This window comes from Mastomys coucha, unplaced genomic scaffold, assembly GCF_008632895.1.
Source record: "Mastomys coucha isolate ucsf_1 unplaced genomic scaffold, UCSF_Mcou_1 pScaffold22, whole genome shotgun sequence".
Classification (NCBI taxonomy): Eukaryota; Metazoa; Chordata; class Mammalia; order Rodentia; family Muridae; genus Mastomys; species Mastomys coucha.
The window spans coordinates 80,890,703-80,911,690 of NW_022196905.1; the positions used below are offsets into that span (position 1 = coordinate 80,890,703).

Below are 20,988 nucleotides of genomic sequence, written 5' to 3' on the forward strand. Positions count from 1 at the left end.
GTGACAGACCAGTACTCATCAGTTAGACTTGCAGCGATGTGATAGACCAGTACTCATCAGTTAGACTTGCAGCGATGTGATAGGCCAGTACTCATCAGTTAGACTTGCAGCGATGTGATAGGCCAGTACTCATCAGTTAGACTTGCAGCGATGTGATAGGCCAGTACTCATCAGTTAGACTTGCAGAGGCTTCCTTCCCTCTGTCAGTCTTTTTCCTGATTCAGCATAACTAGAATAGACTTTATACTAAACCAAAGGCAGGGCCACCTAAGTAAAATCAGGAAGCAGGTTAAGAATGTGTGCCAGGTTTTAGAAGGATGCCTCTGGCAGGACAGAACTTTAGAACTAAAGAGTTTCTTTTTTTCTTTTTTCTTTTTGAGACAAGGCTTCTCTGTATAGCCTTGGCTGTCCTGGAACTCACTTTGAAGACCAGGCTGGCCTCTAACTTAGAAATCCGCCTGCCTCTGCCTCCCAAGTGCTGGGATTAAAGGCGAGCGCCACACCCCCCCCCACCCCCACCCCCCGCAAGGTTCAGGTTTCTTGCATTTAGGTTTTTAAAACCATTTAGCCAACGTGGCTGACTACTGATGTATAAATGAAACTGGACAAATTTAATATTTGCATCACCTTCAAGATTCTTCTGTCTTTTGGAATGATGAGTTCAACTTGGGTTAATATCTGCACATTGTTCCATTTAAATTCCTAGATTCAGCATCAGGTTCGAGTAAAGAATACCACTGTTTCTCATGTTTTTAAAAAAAAAAAAAGCCGGGCAGTGGTGGCACACGTCTTTAATCCCAGCATTTGGGAGGCAGAGGCAGGCGGATTTCTGAGTTTGAGGCCAGCCTGGTCTACAGAGTGAGTTCCAAGACAGCCAGGGCTACAGAGAAACCTTGTCTTGAAAAACCAAAAAAAAAAAAAAAAAACCAAAAGCCAAAAACCAAAAACCAAACCAAACAAAACAAAAAACCCAAAAACCAAAACCCAAAACCTTGAACCTTATTGTCCCTCCTAAGGTGATAATTCAGAAAGTCAACAGCCTCGCGCCCCCCCCCCCCCCCCATCTTCCTGTGCTGTCTTGGCTTACTTCAAACTTGTGATCCTTCTGCTTCAATCTCTGCACCACCACGTACTGTTTATTTATTTATTTATTTGTTTATTTATGTATGTGGAAACTAGAGAACAACCTATGGGAACTCGTTCTCTTTACTATGTGAGTTCCAGGCTCCCGGACTTGGTGGCAAGTTCCTTTACTGGTTGAATTATCTCAGGAGCCGCCAAACATTCTTAAAAATATCAAGCTTTGCCCTCAGCCTCTTACGCACCTGAGAGTTAAAGTCCCTCCGTGTGCCAGGCTGAATAATTCCTAGCGTTTTGCGCATCAGATCTTAGAAGGGACTCCACAACTGGTTAATCCTCATGGCCAAGGATAGTCAGCTTCCCTGGCACTCTGCACCTCAGCTCTCCTCTGCTCCCCCAGTTTCCCTAGCTGCTGGAGCTGACAGCTTGCTGGTTCAAATAAAGATCTCACCTCCTCTAAACTCAGGGTTGTTTTTTTTTTTTCTTTTTTTTTTTTTTTCGAGACAGGGTTTCTCTGTATAGCCCTGGCTGTCCTGGAGCTCACTCTGTAGACCAGGCTGGCCTCGAACTCAGAAATCCGCCTGCCTCTGCCTCCCAAGTGCTGGGATTAAAGGCGTGAGACCACTGCCAGGCTGTCTCGTTTTTTTATAAGTGCGGACGTAGAGGGACTGGGGATGCAGCTCTCAGTTCGCGGGGTGCTTGCCTAAATCAGAGCATAGAAAGCGAGTCCTAGGCCTTCCGCTGTCCTCTTTGAAGGCGACTCCCTCCCTCTCTACAAGACCCAGGCGTCCTGGAACAGAAGTCCACTCCCCGGTTAGGCTCGGAACACCGCGGAGCAGCACAGGACGCCAGGCCACGACCCAAGGCCACGTGCTCGGGCACACTGCCGAGGGTCAGCGCGGGCGGCCGAGGTGACCCGAGGGTAATCCCGGGGTGGGCGGGGCGTCGGAGCTCGCTCTCGCGAGACTTCGCCGCGGGGCGAGGCGCGGGGTTGCGAGGAGGACGCGGCGGGCGGCGCTTCCTCGGCCGCTCGGCTTCCACTCCGCCGAGGCTGCCGAGTCGGCTTCCACTCCGCCGAGGCTGCCGAGTCCGGGTCTCCCCCTTCCGCCCCTCCGCCGGCTGCTGGACGTAGCGAAGCCGAAGAAGTCGGGGCCGCCCCGCCGCCGGCGCACGCACTCCTCCCGCCCTCGCGGTTTCTCCGGTTCGAGCCCGCCGCCCCAGGCTTCGCTCTGCGGAGCCCGCAGCCCACGCCGCGGCCGACATGAGCTTCTTGTTGTAAGTAGCCCCGTGGCGCCGGCTTTGTTCCGCCGCCCCGAGGGCCCCGGGCTTCCGAGGCCCCTACCTCCGTGTGCCGACCGGGCCCTGCCTCCCCGTCCTCCTGGTGTTGCCCGGCTCTGCCTCCCCGGTCCTTCTAGTGTTGCCCGGCCCTGCTTCACCGTCCTCCTGGAGCTGCCTGGGCCCTGCCTCACCGTCCTCCTGGTGCTGTCCGGCCCTGCCTCCCTGTCCTCCTGGTGTTGCCCGGCCCTGCCTCTCCATCCTCCTGGTGCTCTCAGGGCCCTGCCTCTCCGTCCTCCTGGTGTTGTCTGCCCCTATCTCCCTGTCCTCCTGGTGCTGTCGGAGAGCCCTGCCTCCCTGTCCTCCTGGTGTTGCCCGGCCCTGCCTCACCGTCCTCCTGGTGTTGCCCGGCCCTGCCTCACCGTCCTCCTGGTGTTGTCCGGCCCTGCCTCCCTGTCCTCCTGGTGTTGCCCGGCCCTGCCTCTCCATCCTCCTGGTGCTCTCAGGGCCCTGCCTCTCCGTCCTCCTGGTGTTGTCTGCCCCATCTCCCTGTCCTCCTGGTGCTGTCGGGGAGCCCTGCCTCCCTGTCCTCCTGGTGTTGCCCGGGCCCTGCCTCCCTGCCCTCCTGGTGTTGCTCGGGCCCTGCCTCCCTGTCCTCCTAGTGCCGTCGGGGAGCCCTACCTCCCTGTCCTCCTGGTGTTGCCTAGCCCTGCCTCCCTGTCTTCCTGGTGCTACCTGGACCCTGCCTCCCTGTCCTGGTGTTGTTGGGGTGGTGGTGGGGGTGGTGGCTGTTTCCCTGTCCCCCGGTGTTGTCAGGGCCCTGCCTCCCCGCCCTCTTGGTGCTGTCCGGGCCATGCTTCTCAGGCCTCAGTGTGCTACCTGTGCCATTGGACCCCAGTGTCCGTATCCACGTTTCTCTACCCTGCTCAGTCTTTGCTCCTTTGCCTGTTTGTTGTGTCTGTCTGTCTGTCTCTGTCTGTCTGTCTGTCTGTCTCTCTCCATCTTCGTCTGTCCTTTTGTCTCTTTCTCTTGATATAGATATGTGTGTTTGCAAGTCACCTCCCACTCGTGTGTCCATGTGTGTATTTCCTCCCACTCTCCTGAGTGTCATCCAACACTTGCCAGGTCTCCCAGCTTAGTGCCAACTGCCCATTGCTATCTTCTGAGTCCCAAGCCTGGAAGATGGATTGTTCTTATCTGGCTGCCTTGGACCCCTTTTACACCTTTGTTAGATTTTAGGGTTGAGAAATTGAGAGCTAAGTTCCATAGAGAGAATTTCAAAACGGGGTTGCTTGAGGGCCTGGGGACTTCAGCACCCTGCTTCTTGCTGTGCAAGATAGGATGTGGATAATGTGTCCAGGGCTAATTTAGGCCCACTGGGCTGTAGTTCTCCAGCCGTCTATTAACACCAACTTCAGTGTTACATTTAATGCTGGGCATTATTTTTACTCACCATGGATTTCAGACCAGTGTGAGGTGAAGGTAAGGATGGGGCACAAATATAAGACAGGAAGGGTTTGGAACATCAGGTTTTTGAGGTTACACTGAAGAATAACTCTTTTGAAAGCTTTCTCAGTGTCACACCCAGGTACTTAGAAAGCTAATTTAAAACCAGAATCAAAACAAACCCTTCAGGGTTGTAATCTATGTCATAAATGTTCCTTTATTGTTGTGGAGCAAACAGAATTTAGCCATTCCTTTCTGTTCAGACTTTTTCCCTACCCCCATAGTTTCAGTCATTACATTGGGAGTACCCCTGTTTTCACATGCTGATATCTAGGGTACCATTTCTGTTTAGGGTATTGGGGCAAAGCTGAACATGGTGAAAGGCTCACCCTGGACACATTTTCTCCGAGGCACAGGGTCTGGCTTGTGTCAACCTGCCTAACACGTTTGAACTCAATAGTAAATTTATTCTCAGGCTGATCCTGAGTTTGTCAGTAGCAGAGGAGAGAAGCCACCGGGTGGTGGCTTATGCAGTAAGTTGTCTGTCTCATAGTTTATATTTAATCAGCATACCCAAGCAACTCCCATGCTGAGTGTAATTTGGCATTGCTTATGTTCTGTTCTCAAGAGTCTAAAGCTGTAAAATAGCAATGGGATGGTTGCTGCTAACAGGCTTGTGTCTTTGGAACTCAAGCTGACATGGTTGAAGTGTAGGAGGGCCATATTTGGCTGAGACTTGGTGATTGGAAAGGGGCTAGTGCTGCTTCCTTAATGCAAATATAATAGAGTCCTGTTTTCATGTGGCTTAGTATTATGTGAGGCATGTGGTAGTTAGTTCATTTTTTTACATTTTTTTACTTTTTTATTTTGTTTTTTCGAGACAGGGTTTCTCTGTGTAGTCCTGGCTGTCCTGGAACTCACTCTGTAGACCAGGCTGGCCTCGAACTCAGAAATCCGCCTACCTCTGCCTCCTAAGTGCTGGGACTAAAGGCGTGCGCAGCCACCGCCCGGCGATTGGTTCATTTTTTAACTGATGAATCTTAGTTACATAAGATAATATTGCTATAACTAATGTGATCATCTAGAGAGTTTGTACTATTTGGGGAACAATTTTTCTAGCAAGATCACAAATAGAAAGCTTTCTCAGATAGGTATTGCCCTTAACATACTCTCAGCAGGTTTTGCCTATCAGTCTAACAATACAAAAATGTTAATGTGGAGGGAGCCAGGCATGGTGGCACACAACTTTAATCCCAGCATTTTAAGAGGCAGATTCAGGTGGATCTCTGTGAGTTCAACGTCAGCTTGGTCTATGGAGAGAGTTCCAGGTCATCCATGGCTAATAGACTCTGTCTAAAAAAGAAACAAAAATTTAATCTGGCAATTTTTTTTAAAGATTTATTTATTAAATTTATGAGTACACTGTAGCTGTCTTCAGACACACACCAGAATAGGGCACCAGATCTCATTACAGATGGTTGTGAACTGTCATGTTGCTGGGTTGAACTCAGGACCTCTGGAAGAGCAGCCAGTGCTCTAAACCACTGAGCCATTTCACCAGCCCTAATCTGGCAATTTTTATGTGATAGTTTATTATACAGGGGAAGCAGAGAAAGTGAGAAATGTAGAGTTAAGTACAGATATCCTTGGTTCTTGGAACCTTTTTGGGAAGGTTACTATAAGTAGATAAAGCAGAGGAAATAGGCTAGTGAGAGATAGGGTTAGAACAGGATGAGTCACGTCTGAGAAGGAAAGCTTTAGTGATTACAAACCCCACAACCTTACTGTGCTCCAGCACTAGCACACACACCGAGTATCATTTATGATAAGATAGACCAGCTTCCTGCCTAGTGGAGTTTATGTCTCACTCAGTGACCACAGGGTTAAATGTTAGTAATTAGTATGGGAGAAGAACAGATGTGCTGTGGAACAAATTAAGGCAGGGGAAAGAACTTTTGGCTAGGGACTGGAGGAAGGTAAGGGCCGTTTCCAGAGTGGTGCTTTTGTATAACTCAATGCTCCGGGTAAATTTTCCTTGCATTATGTGAAAGGCCGGGCTAAACTGTGGTTGTGTTCTACCCCTGCATGTCTGCAGATTAAATTGAACTCCCAGATGCTGAATATAGAAACTGGATAAAAACCTAAATTAACTTCGTAGACCATTCCTTACATACCTATGTGGAGAATATGGGTACTCCAGAGACAGTAGACTCTGTATCAGTCATCTCTAAGGGCCATAGTGCACTCAGGAGGTCCTGGAGCCAAGGAAGCAGTTTGTCTAGATATGTTTCAAGGAGGTTTATGAGAAAAAATTGGGCAATATTTAGTGAAAGGTAGGAGTTTTCTAAGAAAGAAAGGGGGAAATCGTACATTTTACTTCCCAGCAAATGGGCTCTTCAAAGTTCACTGTTCTTCTGGAGGGGCAAAAATCATAATTACTGAGGATTGCTGGGCCAGTCTTTGGAAAACAGTTCTCTCTTAGGTTTTTGGTGGTGTTGTTGGTGGTAGTTTTTTATTTTTTATAATTTATATATGTAAAATGCAGAGAAATAAGAATAATTCCTGGTAATTAGTCACCAAAAAGTATGTTGTGTTCTCTTTGTTTCTAGCATTTTAAAACTCTTTGGGGAAATAATGAAAAAATGAAAGTATTCTTTCCTAATATAAGGCTTTTTGATAGAGTAAAAACAGTGTAGTTAACTATGTATCAAAAGATGGTTTAGGGATGTGAATTAGTGTGAATCATCTATTTCTATACAGGAGAAACAAAAGTGGTTTGGGAATGGGAGGGAGAAAGGAAGGAGCTTTGTATTAGTTACTATGCTGGATACCTTCGTCTTTCTTTTTTTTTTTTTTTGGTTTTTCGAGACAGGGTTTCTCTGTGTAGCCCAGGCTGTCCTGGAACTCACTCTGTAGACCAGGCTGGCCTCAAACTCAGAAATCCTCCTGCCTCTGCCTCCCAAGTGCTGGGATTAAAGGCATGCGCCACCACCGCCCTGCCTATAGTTTGTATTTTTGGGTATAACTTTGCAAGTATTTTCTGTCACATTATGCAAATTGATAATTTATCACCAATAAACAAATGGGTCCTTTCCATAAGTAGACGTGTTAGTTTCTTTGTGATGGTGCATATATAGACTTTTGGGCCAATGAAATTGCTTAGCTGGTCAAAGGGTGTGCATGCAAGCCTGATGACCAGAGTTTGACAGGGACCCTTATGAGGCTGTGTCTGCTAAGGGTTCCACCACCACGTAAGAATATCATCCCCAAAACAGCCCCTCTAGCAGATTAACTTTTCAGGGAATACTGCCCATGTTCAAAGTATAGCACTAATGAATGTTAAGACTTTTTATAATATCTCCAATTTGATAGATATAAAATAATCATAGAAAAATTAATTAGAGCTCTAGTAATTATTATAACAATAATTAAACCTTAAAATAATTACAAATTATAGCTATAAAATCTTTTCTTTTGCTGAATTGTTTAACATTTTATTTTAGCCAGGCGTGGTGGTACAAGCCTTTAATCTCAGCACTGGGGAGGCAAGGCAGGTGGGTGAATCACTGAGTTTGAGGCTAGCCTGGTTTACAGAGTGAGTTCTAGGATGGCCAGGCGTACACAGAGAAACCTTGATTTTAAAAACCAAAACCAAAAACATTTTTTTAAGTTTAAAAACTTTCTATCTTTAAAAAGACTATTCATAGATATTACAGATGTTCCTTACCTAGAGATCCTATTAGTAACTTTAACATCTCAGAGTAACACATATACATACACACCCACCCACACACCCACACCCACACCCACAGATAGACAGAGAAAGACAGACAGACACATACATGGATGGACGGTCAGACAGACACACACAAATATGCTTACACACATAGATAAGACAGAGTCCCCTGTAGTGTTGGATATGAAACCCAGTGACTGATCAAGAAGCTTAGTTGCCAGTCCCACAGTTTTTTAACTAAACTATTTCTTCAGTCTTCTTTCATGACCTTTATCCTGGAGTACTGAGGCCATTTTTGTAGAATGTCCCTCACTTTGTTTCTCTGATGTTTTCTTGTGCACATAGGTTATGTGTATGGTGCAGAAGTGTCACTGAAGTGGTGCTTGGTTTTTGTTTTTCATGGCATCTGATCATATTTGTTGAAATCTGTATTTGTCTATTACTGGTGTGTGGTATCTTCCCACCCCACCCCCACCCCCAGGGTTACTCTGTGTAGCCCTTGGTGTCCTGGAACTTGCTCTGTAGACCAGGTTAGCCTCATACTTAGAGATCTGCCTGTCTCTGCCTCCCAAATACTGGGATTAAAAGTGTGTGCCACCACCTGGTGGTTTTAATTTTGGTGTTTAAGTTGTCTACCAGGGTCTCGCTGTTATTTTACCTTTTTGTTTCTCCTTGTAATTAGCATTTTATGTAAGTATGATTCTATGTAATGGGTTCCATCCTCATTCCAATTTTTACTGACTCCCTTTAGTGTCCTAGCTTTTTATCTAAATTATTTTATAATGATTGCAAAGACTTCTAATTTTCTCATCATCTGCAAATTTATATAAGATTTATTGTAAGGAAACTTAGTTTGTATTAAGATATGGATGTTTTGTTGAGAATTAAAGTACAATCACCAATGTATAGCTGTGTGCATATTAGAAGGTAGGACCTGTGGGAGATGGATTCGTAGTGCTGTTGTGAGAAGCCTGAGCAGCCTTGCTAGTTCCTTTGCCCTTCAGCCATGTGTGGAGTCACACAGTCTGCTGCTGCTGTTTTGGTTACTACACAATTGTTCCCGATTTACTCAGTCTAAGATAATAAAAGAGCTGCGGTGTAACCTTGAAGTTTCCACCTAGCCTCTTTGTAGAAATGACTCTGAGCCTTAATCATATATAAATAAATGCTTAGGCCATAAGCTTCAGCCTGTTCCCCGACTAGGTTGGTTGTAACTTATTTAACCCATTTTTTCTATGTTATGTCTTCCACACAGCTAGTTACCTCTCAGGTTAATACAACTGTCTCCTCCAGACTTTGGAATGAATTTCTCTCTCCTCACTCTTCCAGAATCCTTTTTCTCTCTCCTGGATGTCCCACCTTCTAATCCTGCCTCAGTGCATTGGCCATAGGTTTTTTTTTTTTTTTTTTGACAGGTGATGCTTCCACACAGAAAACAATAGAGTCTCTCTACATTTTCCCTTTTTAGTCCAACAAAAGGTTCTTTGTTTTTTTTTTTTTTAAAGAATTATTTTATTTCATTTTTATGTGTATGAGTACACTGTAGCTGTACAGATGACTGTGTTCGATCATGTTTGTGGCTGCTGTTAATCTCAGGACCTCTGCTCAGGCTCGCTCCGGCCCGCTCGCTCTGGCGTAATTTTCTGCAGCTGTCATGAGACACACCAGAAGAGGGCGTCCGATCTCATTGTGGGTGGTTGTGAGCCACCATGTGGTTGCTGGGATCTGAACTCAGGACCTTCGGAAGAGCAGTCAGTGCTCTTACCCGCTGAGCCATCTCGCCAGCCCCAAGGTTCTTTGTTTTACATAATAAATTATATACAATAAGAATGATTATGGGGGGCTGGAGAGTTGGCTCAGCGGTTAAGAGCACTGACTGCTCATCCGAAGGTCCTGAGTTCAAATCCCAGCAACCACATGGTGACTCACAACCATCCATAATGAGATCTGATGCCCTCTTCTGGTGCATCTGAAGACAGCTACAGTCAGTGTGCTTTCATATAATAAATAAATAAATTAAAATTAAAAAAAAATTCATTTAAAAAAAAAAAGAATGATTATGAAAATTATCAGGTAAGAATTAGACTCATAATGTCTAGTCTATTTGTATTTGGCAACTTTGGAGAAAGTACTCTATTATCTATCCTATCTTGGTGAGTTTATTGTTTTAGACTTAATCATTTTCTATCAAAACTTGTATTTTAAAACCTAAGAATATTTTCTTAGACCTTAAAACATTTTCTCAGATCATAAATAGTTTAAGCTTAATTGTGAGACTGTAGCCATCTAGTTTTCAACCCCATCAGAGACCTGAAGAATAATTATCACCTGAGTATGCAGGAAGTGCAGGTAAGCAGCTTTCAAAACTATAGGAATGACAGAGACAGTTGGTTGCCTGGACGATAACTTAACTTTTCTCTGAGTTGCTGGAGCATCGTCTTCAGCTTTTGACCCAGACTATCTGACAGACCTTCCTTTTCTGTGAGGCAGGGTTCTGAAGCACTTGCCTAACTTGTCCTTGCACAGCTCCACAGTTGATTTCCCTGTATTCTGTTTGTCTATCCAGTTGGACAGCATATTGTCAGCTGCTGAAGCAAGGGCAGTTTCTTGCTCAGTGGCCAACTTACCACATTTGAAGCAAACTTCATATGGAGTTTTTTTGCTCATCATCTTTCAAGAAAAATGGGGGTGCTGCCTGGAGCAGATCTATCTCATTGCCAAAAAAGCCTTTTGTTTAATAAAACATCCTTAAATGCCATTTTCTGTGGATATCTGAGGTTTTTGAAGACCATCTTTCTGTCTGTGGTATATCTGAATTGTTTGTTTCTAGCTATTATCTGTTCAACTTTGAAGACATCTTATTGTAATTAACTAGACTAGTATCTAACTTGACAGTGAGTTTGATTGACCATTAATTTGCATTTGTTATCCTGACCAGTTTGTAATAGCAGATTTCAAAAGGACTAGAACTTAATATTACATAGGTACAATACCTTAAACAATAGTTGAAATATATGTACATAGTATGATATAACAATATACAATCCTAAATCTATATCAGTATACAAAGTCAATACCAATGTAAACAAGTATAACTTTAATTTCATATCAGTATACAAAGATCTATACCAGTGGAAGATTTTTGGCTAGTAGTAGCTCTATAGTTTTCATAGTAGATTTAATAATCTACCCTCTATTACTATAGTTTCCCCTTTCTTTTCCTCTTCCCCCCAACACTAGATAGGAGGGAAGGAAGGATAGAGACCTCCCTCATTGTTACATGTCCAAGACCATAACAACTTGTAACCACACCCTTAAACAAGGACACATCCATCATTGAATGATCCAAAATCATCCACCTCCACCACTTGGAAATGGGGTTGTCACTTTCTTGGAATTTCTTTCTGTTTCCTGGGGGTGTCGTTTTCTTTTTGAGCCCCTCCCCCCAAATTTAGGATATCAGGTCAGTCTTAAGAAAGTTAGCTGTAACATTGTTGCCCAGTCTTTGCATGCTGAGAAAGTTCAGGGACTTGAAGTTCTTGCTGAAACAATATGTGATGCTGGATGATCTACCTAGCTGTTTGGTGAAGCAGCGAATGAGATAGTCTGAGATTGGTTGTAGCAGGATGCTGGGATAAATGTCTCAGCATCCTTCTAGCATCCTCAAGGTGAATCTTTCAGGGCTGCTTTTTTGGTTATTTTTTTCTACGAACATATAAACTTATTACACATGTAATACACATTTCTGTATTGACATATGTAAGGAATGTGCAGTGTGCACAATTTAGCTAAAGATTTTCAGCGCTTTTTTGAGAAAGTAAGGCATTTGTCTTTTTTTATAAGTTAGTTTGGATTATATAACCAAACTAAATTTCTATCATTGCCATTTGAAAGGATGAGTCTTGAGGATTCTGTAGCCAACAAGATTTATTGGCTATGCATAGCTAAAGTTCTAACTGTAGACATTTTAATATCTCAGCCAGTCTCAGAGTTGTTCCCATGGAGAGGGATCAGCAAATCATGTGCGTACATACATACATACATACACACACACATACATTCATTTGTGCATATATGCTTAGGTCATAAGCTTTGGCTTGTTCCCCGACTAGCTCATAAGTTATATACCTGTTTAAACTATTCTGTGTTTTCTACATGGTTAGTTACCTCTCTTCAGGTTTATGTGACTGTCTCCTCCAGAGTTCAGGGTGAATCTCCCTCTTGTTTGACTCTTTCCCAGAATCCTCTCCTCCCCCTTTCCCTCTTGGATCTCCTACCTCCTGTTTCTTGCCTCAGCTCATTGGACATAAGCTTTTCTTAATTGATAGGTGATGCTTCTGTACAGTTCACAGGAGATTCTCTTTACACTTGGGAGGTGGTCTGATGAGTAAGAGTGAGGACCTGAGCCCAAATCCCCAGCAGTCTCTTCTGTAAAACCTAGCACAGGGCAGGGGTGGGGTGGGGTGGGGATGAGGGTGGAAGGGAGGCAGAAAAGTATTGAAATGGCTGGGGCTCTCTGGCTAGCCAGCCTTGGGGATGATGCTGAAAGTGATGTAACAGGACAACTGAAATCCTCCTGTAGTATGCACACTTGTGCACAAGCATGCATACACCATCTATACACAAACATGACAATCTAGGGAAGTGGATTCTTAGTGTTCTTCAGTTACTTAGGATCTGAATAGTTACTAACTTTGGTGCTCAGATTGTCCCAGTTTTGGTGAGTGACAGCCCTGATGCTGGTTTCTGTGTCCTTTTCACTTCGGCTCACTTCTTTTGAAGTACATCCACACTTTTTTTTTTTTTTTTTTGGTTTTTCGAGACAGGGTTTCTCTGAGTAGCCCTGGCTGTCCTGGAACTCACTTTGTAGACCAGGCTGGCCTCGAACTCAGAAATCCACCTGCCTCTGCCTCCCAAGTGCTGGGATTAAAGGCGTGCGCCACCACCGCCCGGCACATCCACACTTTTTGACACAGGGTATTCCAGGGTTATCTTACACTTCCTGTGCCTCAGCCTTGGATCTGGCCAGTTCTCTTGAGGGCTTTGATTCCATTCAGTGGAGAATAGTATTTAGAAAACAAAATATAGATGCCATATACACCTACTGCTACAGATGTCTTCTTGTTCCTAAGTCATTTCCTTGGACACTGCTAGAACATAGATACCTATACAAATGCATGTCCATTAAAAACATCTGTATGTATTATATTAGTGTGCAGCAATCAGGGCTGTAACACAGGGTCCATTCTAGCCCCCGCCCTCCCTTTCACTTTCTTAAAACCTGTTTTCCAGTTGTCCTCACTGACTTACTTGCTGCCTCGTGGGCTTTTTTGTTTGTTTGTTTTGACTTGTCTTAGTTACCTTCCTATGGCCTGAGCACCAGCTGTTGTGCAGCTGCCCCAGGTTGTTACCCCTTACCCCGTGTGTAGCATTTGTGGGTGCCTGTGGTAGATATCTTAAGAATGAAAGCAGTATGTATGGTATTTGTACAGCTAGGTAATCTGTTTTTTCTTTCCTTTGAAGTTTGTATTTAGTAACAATTCTCAGGAAATATAGGGGGAACTAGAGATTCTGGGTTTATAAAAAGTTTCATTCCATGAATTATAGTTGTGTGCAACAATGATATGAATATTACAGCATTTTGATGACTGTTAGAGGCTGTTATTTTATAACAATTCTCAGCAATTCCAACAAATAATAAGACAATTTCTGTATTTTCTTATACTGTGTATTAGTGGTAGTCTGGTTTTTCTGAGATTAGAAACTAAACTTGAAGGAAGCTAAGAATTTGAAGGAAAGCAAGTATCTGGAATTATTTGGATAAGCTCATAGGTAAATAACCTTATTGCTAGCTTTTGTTGTTGATTTATTTATTATTATTATTATTATTATTATTATTATTATTATTATTATTATACAGTATTTTCCAGAGTGCTGGGTTTACAGATGTATGCCACCTCACCCAGCTTCTTTACTGCTTAACTTTTTTTTTCTTTAAAGGTTTACATATTTGTGGGTCAGTGTTTTGGTTAGAAGTATGTATGTGCACCTTGTACAAGGCAGTGCTCATACAAGTCAGAAAAGGACATCAGATCTCTTGGCACCGGACTTAAGTAATGGTTGTGAGCTGCCTGGCAGTTGCTGGCAATCAGCCTTGAGCTTTTTGGAAGAGAAGTACATGCTCTTACCCACCAAGGAGCTGCCTTTCTCCCTCCTTCTACTGCTGTCTCTAGTGGAAGGTTAAACATTCTTCTATTGCTACTTGTTTGAACTGCCTGCCAGTCTTATTTGAGACTGTATTGGACTGTTTATGTGTATGTTCTTTATGGTCTTTGTGGAAATAGAGTAGCAAGGTAAAGCCATAGCAGTGTAAAAAAAGATTAAGTAAGTGGAAATGGTAGTGGTAAAAATATTGAAAGACAAGTTTTCTGCTTTATTGGTATTTCACTTTAGGTAAGGAAATATCAAGCAGTCATGCATCTCTAATCAGAGCTTCTCAGGAGGCTGAGGAAAGAGAATGACCTGAGCCCAGGAATTGGTGACTAGGTTGGACAACAGAGAAGATATAGTGGACTTGTTTGTTTGTTTGTTTGTTTGGTTTGGTTTGGTTTTGGTGTATATAGGGACATTTTAAAATAGGGTTTCTTTGTGTAGCCCTGGCTGACCTGGAACTTGCTCTGTAGATGAGGCAGGCCTAGAACTCACAGGGATACAGAGATCTACCTGTCTCTGCCTCTGGAGTACTGGGATTAAAGGTGTGCATTACCACTGTCCAGCAAGATCCAGTCTTAAAAGTACAGAGAAGAACAACAAAACCATGCACAGTTTTGGCTAATAAATCCCCTTCAGGAATCCTGGACAGTAAGTCAGAGACACAAGCAACAGATTTCAAAATAATGTTCAAAATGTTTATTTGTTTTTTTTTTTTTTTTTTTTTTTTTTTTTTTGAGACAGAGTCTCACTATGTAACTCCAGCTGTTCTTGAACTCATCACATAGACCAGGTTAACTTCAAACTCATAGAGATCTGCCTGCCTCTGCCTCCTAGTTGCTGGGATTAAAGGTACTAGCCACCATGCCTGGCTAGCATCTATTTTTATTTAATAGGAAAAGGAAGAAGCTAGAATTCATTGTCTACCTGTTTCTTGTAGTTCTTTTTACTTAAGAGACTGCAGTGGGCTCTGACATAAAGGGGGCTTTTCCCCCTTGGGACAGAGTCTCACTATATAGCCCTGGCTTTCTTGGAACTCACTATGTAGATCAGGCTGGTCTCAAACTCACAGATACACCTACTTCAGCCTCCTGAGTGCTGGGATTAAAGGTGTGTGCCACCATGCCCAGCCTCTTTCTTTTTGAGGCAGTATCATGGATCCCAGGCTCACTTTGAACTTGTTACAAAACAAGAGGATGACTTCTGTTTCTCCTGCCATAGGAGTGCCTCTCTACTCTTCCAGCTTTCTAACCCATGGTAATTATAATCTATTCTGTCTATGAATTTGCCTATTTGGACAAATAAGTGAAGTCATTCAATGTGCAATACCAAATATTTTATCTTGTGTGTGAGTTCTTTTCAGTTGTACAGTGTTTTCAAAATTTATCATTTGTAACATTTATGTACAATTGTAACATGTATTTCTATTATGTGGATGACCTGCTTTTATGTATCCATTTATCAGTTGATGGACACTTGTTATTTCTACTATTTTGTCTATCATGAATAATGCTACTATTTTACATTTTTAGCATGAACATATATGGTCAGTTCTCTGGGGAAACTCACTCTTCCCTACCAAACTGGTGGTGACTGATCATTTACTGTTTCTAGTTTCCAGTATATTTCACTGAGTCTTTAAGTCTTCATGACTTGATAGCTTATTTTATCACTGCTGTGTTATATAGATAGTCCATGGCTGTTATATGGCCAAAAATGTTAAAGAATATTTTTTCATTGTTTATTGAGTTCAGGTCTCATTGTATATAGCTCTGGCTGGCCTAGAACTCCCTATATAGACCAGGCTAGCTTCAAACTCAGAGATCCTGCTGCTTCTTTCTGAGTTCTGGGATTACAAGGGTACATGCACCTAGCATATCTTGTTGATTTTAAGAACCTTTTGTATATCTTGGTCTCTCATCTTCTACTATACTATATGTAAATGTTTGCTAGCTTGTAGAAAACCAGAGTTTTCATTTTTTCTTTCTTTCTTTTTTTTTAAGATTTATATATTATTTATTCTTATGTAGCTGTACAGATGGTTGTAAGCCTTCTTGTGGTTGTTGAAAATTGAATTTTTTAGGATCTCTACTTGCTTCTGTCAATTCTGCTCTCTCAGTCCCTGCTTGCTCCGGCCCAAAGATTAATACATAAGTACACTGTAGTTGTCTTCAGACGCACCAGAAGAGGGTATCAGATCTCACCATGGGTGGTTGTTAGCCACCATTTGGTTGCTGGGATTTGAACTCAGGACCTTCAGAAGAGCAGTCAGTGTGCTCTTACCCACCGAGCCATCTTGCTAGTCCCAGCTTCTGTTTTCTTTCTTTCTTTTTTCTTTTTTTTGTTTTTTTAAGACAGGGTTTATCTGTGTAGCTGTGGCTGTCCTGGAACTCAGTCTGTAGACTAGGCTGGCCTGGAACTCAGAAATCCACCTGCCTCTGCCTCCCAAGTGCTAGGATTAAAGGCGTCAGCCACCACTGCCCAGCTAGCTTCTGTTTTCTTAATGTTGTCTTACACTGAACAATTATCATAAACCTGTTAGTTTTCTTTTGTGATAGTTTTGCATTTGGAACCTCACTATCCAGTAGATTCAAGATTGCAGATATTTTTTTCTCTTAGAAGTCTTATGGAGTTGTGTTGTACATGAAATCTGTGACCCAGCTCAAATTATTTTTTGTATAAAGTGTTAAGTTTGTCTAGAGATATGTTTTTGCATATAGATTCTCTTGTCAACACCATTTCCTGAAAAGACCGTTCTTCATTGAATTTTAATTTCCTCATTTGTCAAGAGAATGTCAGCCTTATGCCTTTAAAAGTAGGTGTATTTAGATATGACCCCATAATTCATAAATCACTTATTTCAAACATAATTTGGTGTATTGGTATTTTCCAAAGGCTGGTCAATCATAATCATTATCAATCTTATTAAAAAGTATATTCCTCCTTCCTCCACCTCTGACTCCTGAAAATAACTATTTGACTGCATGTTAAAGAAGCATTTACTCCTTCTGTACTTCTAACATAGCCAAGCTAGAAAACAATTTGGTAATTAGTTATAAAGCTAGGCATAATGTTTGTATTCAATTTAAATCACTTTTAAAAGTAAAAATAATTGCCCTTTTCATGAAGGTGATAATATCCTTGTTATTCCTAAAGACATTGGGTATATTTAATGCGCATGTACATATTGTGGGTACACCTGGTGTGGAAACCACAGTTTGACTTTGGGTGCCTTCCTCAGTCATGTTGCTCAGTTTCTTTAGTTACTACATTGTTGAGTTTAATTCATGGTATTGGTTTTCTTGAAGTATTTGGTGACTTAGGGGTTGTCTTACCTACAGTTTTATTGCTGTGAAGCGATACCATGACCATTGCCATTCTTAAGAAGGCAAACATTTCATTGGGGCTGACTTACAGTTTGAGAGGTTTAGTCCGTTATCCATCGTAGTTGGAAGGTTGGCAGCATACAGGCAGACATGGTGCTGGAGGAGCCAAGAGTTCCACATCTTGATCCTAGGGCAGTCAGTAGGAGACTATCTTCTGCAGTGGACAGAGCTTGAGTAAAAGAGTCCTCAAAACCCACCTACAGAGTGACACACTTCCTCCAACAAGGCTGCACCTCCTAATAGTGCCACTCCCTATGGCCAAGCATTCAAGCACAATGATTCTTTGGGAGCCAAACCTATTCAAACCAACACAGGAGTTGTCTCTTTCTTTGTGTTTGATAATTTTAATGTTTTGTTTTCTTTTTAGTGAATACAGTCTTTTATAGTAGCTTTCCTGTGGTAGTAGTAGGAGACTGAACATAGATACCTCTCTCTCTCTCTCTGTGTGTGTGTGTGTGTGTGTGTGTGTGTGTGTGTACACCACTAGGTACTTGCGTCATTGCTAGGGTACCCTTACCTGATAGGCAGGTAGTAATCTCCCATATTCTGCTCTGAGTTGTAGCCTGATGCTCCGTTCTTTTTGCTTTCTTAATTCTCAGTAAAAGGCCAGCAGAAGAGTTCAATTGCATAGAGAGTGTTAGTTTCCTATATATAATGTAATGAAAAGTCCTACAGAGCTTCTTTCCTATAGTTCACATTTTTTTTAAAAGATTTATTTATTATTATAAATAAGTACACTGTAGCTGTCTTCAGATGCACTAGAAGAGGGCGTCAGATCTCATTACGGGTGGTTGTGAGCCACCATGTGGTTGCTGGGATTTAAACTTACGACCTGGAAGAACAGTCGGTGCTCTTATCTGCTGAGCTATCTCGCCAGCCCCTATATAGTTCACATTTTTAGTTTGGAACACAGTAGGAGTCATTCTTCATAGTGACCTCTGTAAGACCCAAGACTCTGTTACTGTAGATCCTGTGTGTGTGTGCGTGTGTGTGTATGTGTGTGTGTGTGTGTCTGTGTGTGTATGTGTGTGTCTGCATGTGTCTGCGTGTGTCTGCGTGCTTCTCTGTGCGCATGCGTTGGTAAGTACATATATGTGCATGTGGAAATTAGACTTTGGGAATAGTAATCACATATTATTCTTTGAGGCAGGTTCTTACCGAATTTGAAGCTCATTGATATGATTCTCTTGTCTCTTAAGCCTAGAATTATAATATAGCTGTGCAACCCCTCCCCTACCTTTTTTTTTTCTTTTTAATACGGGAACTAGACAGTGAACGGAGGTCCTTAAATGTGCATAGTAGACACTTTACCAGTTGATCTGTCTTTCTAACCCTGAGCTCATCAATTTTTTATTCTCATCAGAAATCCTCATTTCTGGTCTGCTGAAAGTGTTCTTTCTTGTTTTCCAGCCGTAGCAATTTCCTAACCTTTCCTAACAGTATAATAATAGCAGTATTACTTATCAATAACAATACTTTTAGGCAAAATATAACATATGTAGATATGTTTGTATACTTTGCTATCTTTTTTTATTATCATTTATTAGACAGATGATCTTCTCCAGAAACAAAAAGGATGAATCTTAAATTAGAAATATAAGTGTAATTAGAACTAGTAGTTTATATTAGATTTTTAATTTTATATTATATAGATATCAAAAAAATCAAAGAAATTTGTAGAGTAAACCTCTAAAATAAGACTTATTTGAGACCCAAGAATGACTTTGAACAATAGCAAATAATACAAAAACACATATTCAGAAATTTTGTCAAGATTTATCTTGTATATGAGTCTTTGCTATCTTTTTCAAGATGATCTTTTGTACAAAAAGACATTTACATGTGCCTGAGACTGTATGTGCACATGTCCATGCAGGAACCCACATGGGTTAGAAAAGATGTTTAATCCCCTGGAACTGGAGTTATAGATGGTTGTTAGCTGCAATGTGGGTGCTCAGACTTGAACTCAGGCCCTCTTCAAGAACAATAAACTATTGAACTATCTCTTCAGCTCCAAAATGATCTTTTTGATGTTAGCTTTTATCTTTGAGCTTTCTTCCTAGAGCATATTCTGTTTTGACAGTTTCAGACACTTAATGATCCTTTCTAGAAGCATGAGTTTGTTTGCAAATTTTAAGGAGAAATAAAGCTTCTCACTATGACTTCACTATTAAGGATTATCACTTTCGACACAGGTTTTGTGTTGTTTTCATGCAGAGTGTGGTGTTGAGTACTTGTATGTTAGATATGTGAGGAAAGGAGGCATACTTAGGTTGGGAGAAGATTGGTTTGTGGCTTTTTAAGATAGGGTTTTTCTGTAACTCAGCTGTCTTGGAATTCTGTAGATCAGACTGGTCTTGAACCCAGAGATCCTCTTGCTTCTGCCTCCTGAGTGCTGGGACTGAAAGTGTGTATTACCACACCAAGTGAAGATACTGCTCTTAAAATATATACCTTCTATACTTTTTCATTGTAAATTAACCTTGTATTATTTATTGAATGGCTCTTTTAATATCTACTAAAGTGTGATATTAAAAGGAAATTGCTAGAAATAATTGTGCAGAAAGTGAAGATAAGCATTGAGTAGTGTTAAGATTGGGTAAGAGAACTTAACTCCAGTGTAGTGAACACAGGTCCTGGTAATATCAGACACTTTTTGGTGCCCAAAATGGGTTTTAGAAATTTCAACGTGGGCTCTTTTTTTTTTTCTCTAACTTTAGTGATTTTGGAAAAATCACATAAACATTTTAAGACTCAAATTTACATTATAAAATAAGAAATTAAACACTGTATATGAGAGTTGTAAAGACTGAACTAGTACCTGTAAAAAACTTTAAACACAAAGCTTATTAGGAGATTTTAGTTACTGTTAGTCTTCACCATTACTCTTCTGTTTAGGAGTTCTCAGCCTGAAGCTAAGTAGAACTATTTACCAAATTATTTATGGAGTTTTTTTTTTTTTTTTAAATAACTCTCTGGTGTTAGACTGGCAGGAGGAGGTACTTACAGGAATGTCAGTTTTGTACTTAGAACAAGAGCAGAGAAAACTAGCAGTACAGTACTTCCCTCGGGGGTCAGGAGTAGAGCAGACCTTGTTATTGCTACTGCACAGCTAAGGGAGCTAAGACTGTAATGCTAAGAAATTTCAAGATAATAGACAGTTATTGAGTTCTGGTTTTTTTCATTTAAAAGTGTGGTCAGAGTAAATCATTTCACCTTGAAGAAATTAGACTGCTGATATCAATTGATGATGGTTAATTGGCTTCTGATTTTCAATAAACTGGCACATTTTTCAGTGTCAAAATATACAGGTATCTTCTTATTCTCTGCAGTTGCTCCTGGTTTGATTTGCCAGGAACTTCCCCTTAACACTCCTATCTTCAGTCTTAAGATCCCCCAGTCCACTTTAGAAAATACAACTTTGTTAATTGTTGAGCAGCAAATGTTAAAATGAAAGGTTATGATAGCAAAAATGGCGTGTGGGAAACAACATAGGTGTCTCTTTGAGACAATACATTTTTTATGATCTTAAGAAAAAGAAAATGGTGTTGAAACTTAAGAAAGGCAAATCACAAGGCATAAGTGTACATCTCTCAGGTGAAATTTTTTAGACAAACTGCACTGCCTTGCTCTACAAGTTGATTCAGGTAAAGCAATCCTGAATATTCTGTATATTTATTTGGAAAGTAATAGCCTCAGGGAAGTACTGTGAACTATTAATATAGTACCCTCATTAGTACTTGTGTTGTTAAGGGTCTAAATTCTCTATAGTGTGGGGCTGTGTTGAGAACTTAAAAGAGGGATTTTTCATTCAAAGACTAGCTATTCTTTTTTTTTTTTTTTTTTTTTTTTTTT

General features: G+C 41.5%; 1 protein-coding gene across 7 annotated transcripts in view; it reads left to right on the forward strand.

Moving 5' to 3' along the window:
- The first annotated feature begins 2,040 nt into the window (after positions 1-2,040).
- Positions 2,041-20,988, forward strand: part of Mob1b (MOB kinase activator 1B) — a 41,324-nt gene continuing 22,376 nt past the window's right edge. For 4 of the 7 annotated variants that reach the window (XR_004110907.1, XR_004110904.1, XR_004110905.1 and 1 more), the window contains exon 1: positions 2,042-2,355. Coding sequence is in view for 4 of the 7 variants with exons in the window: in XM_031342965.1 (XP_031198825.1) it covers positions 2,342-2,355 (14 nt within the window). In the remaining 3 variants the exon portion in view is untranslated. Of the gene's footprint in view, positions 2,356-20,988 lie in introns of all 7 variants that reach the window. The other 3 variants (XM_031342968.1, XM_031342967.1, XM_031342966.1) reach the window with 1 other exon arrangement.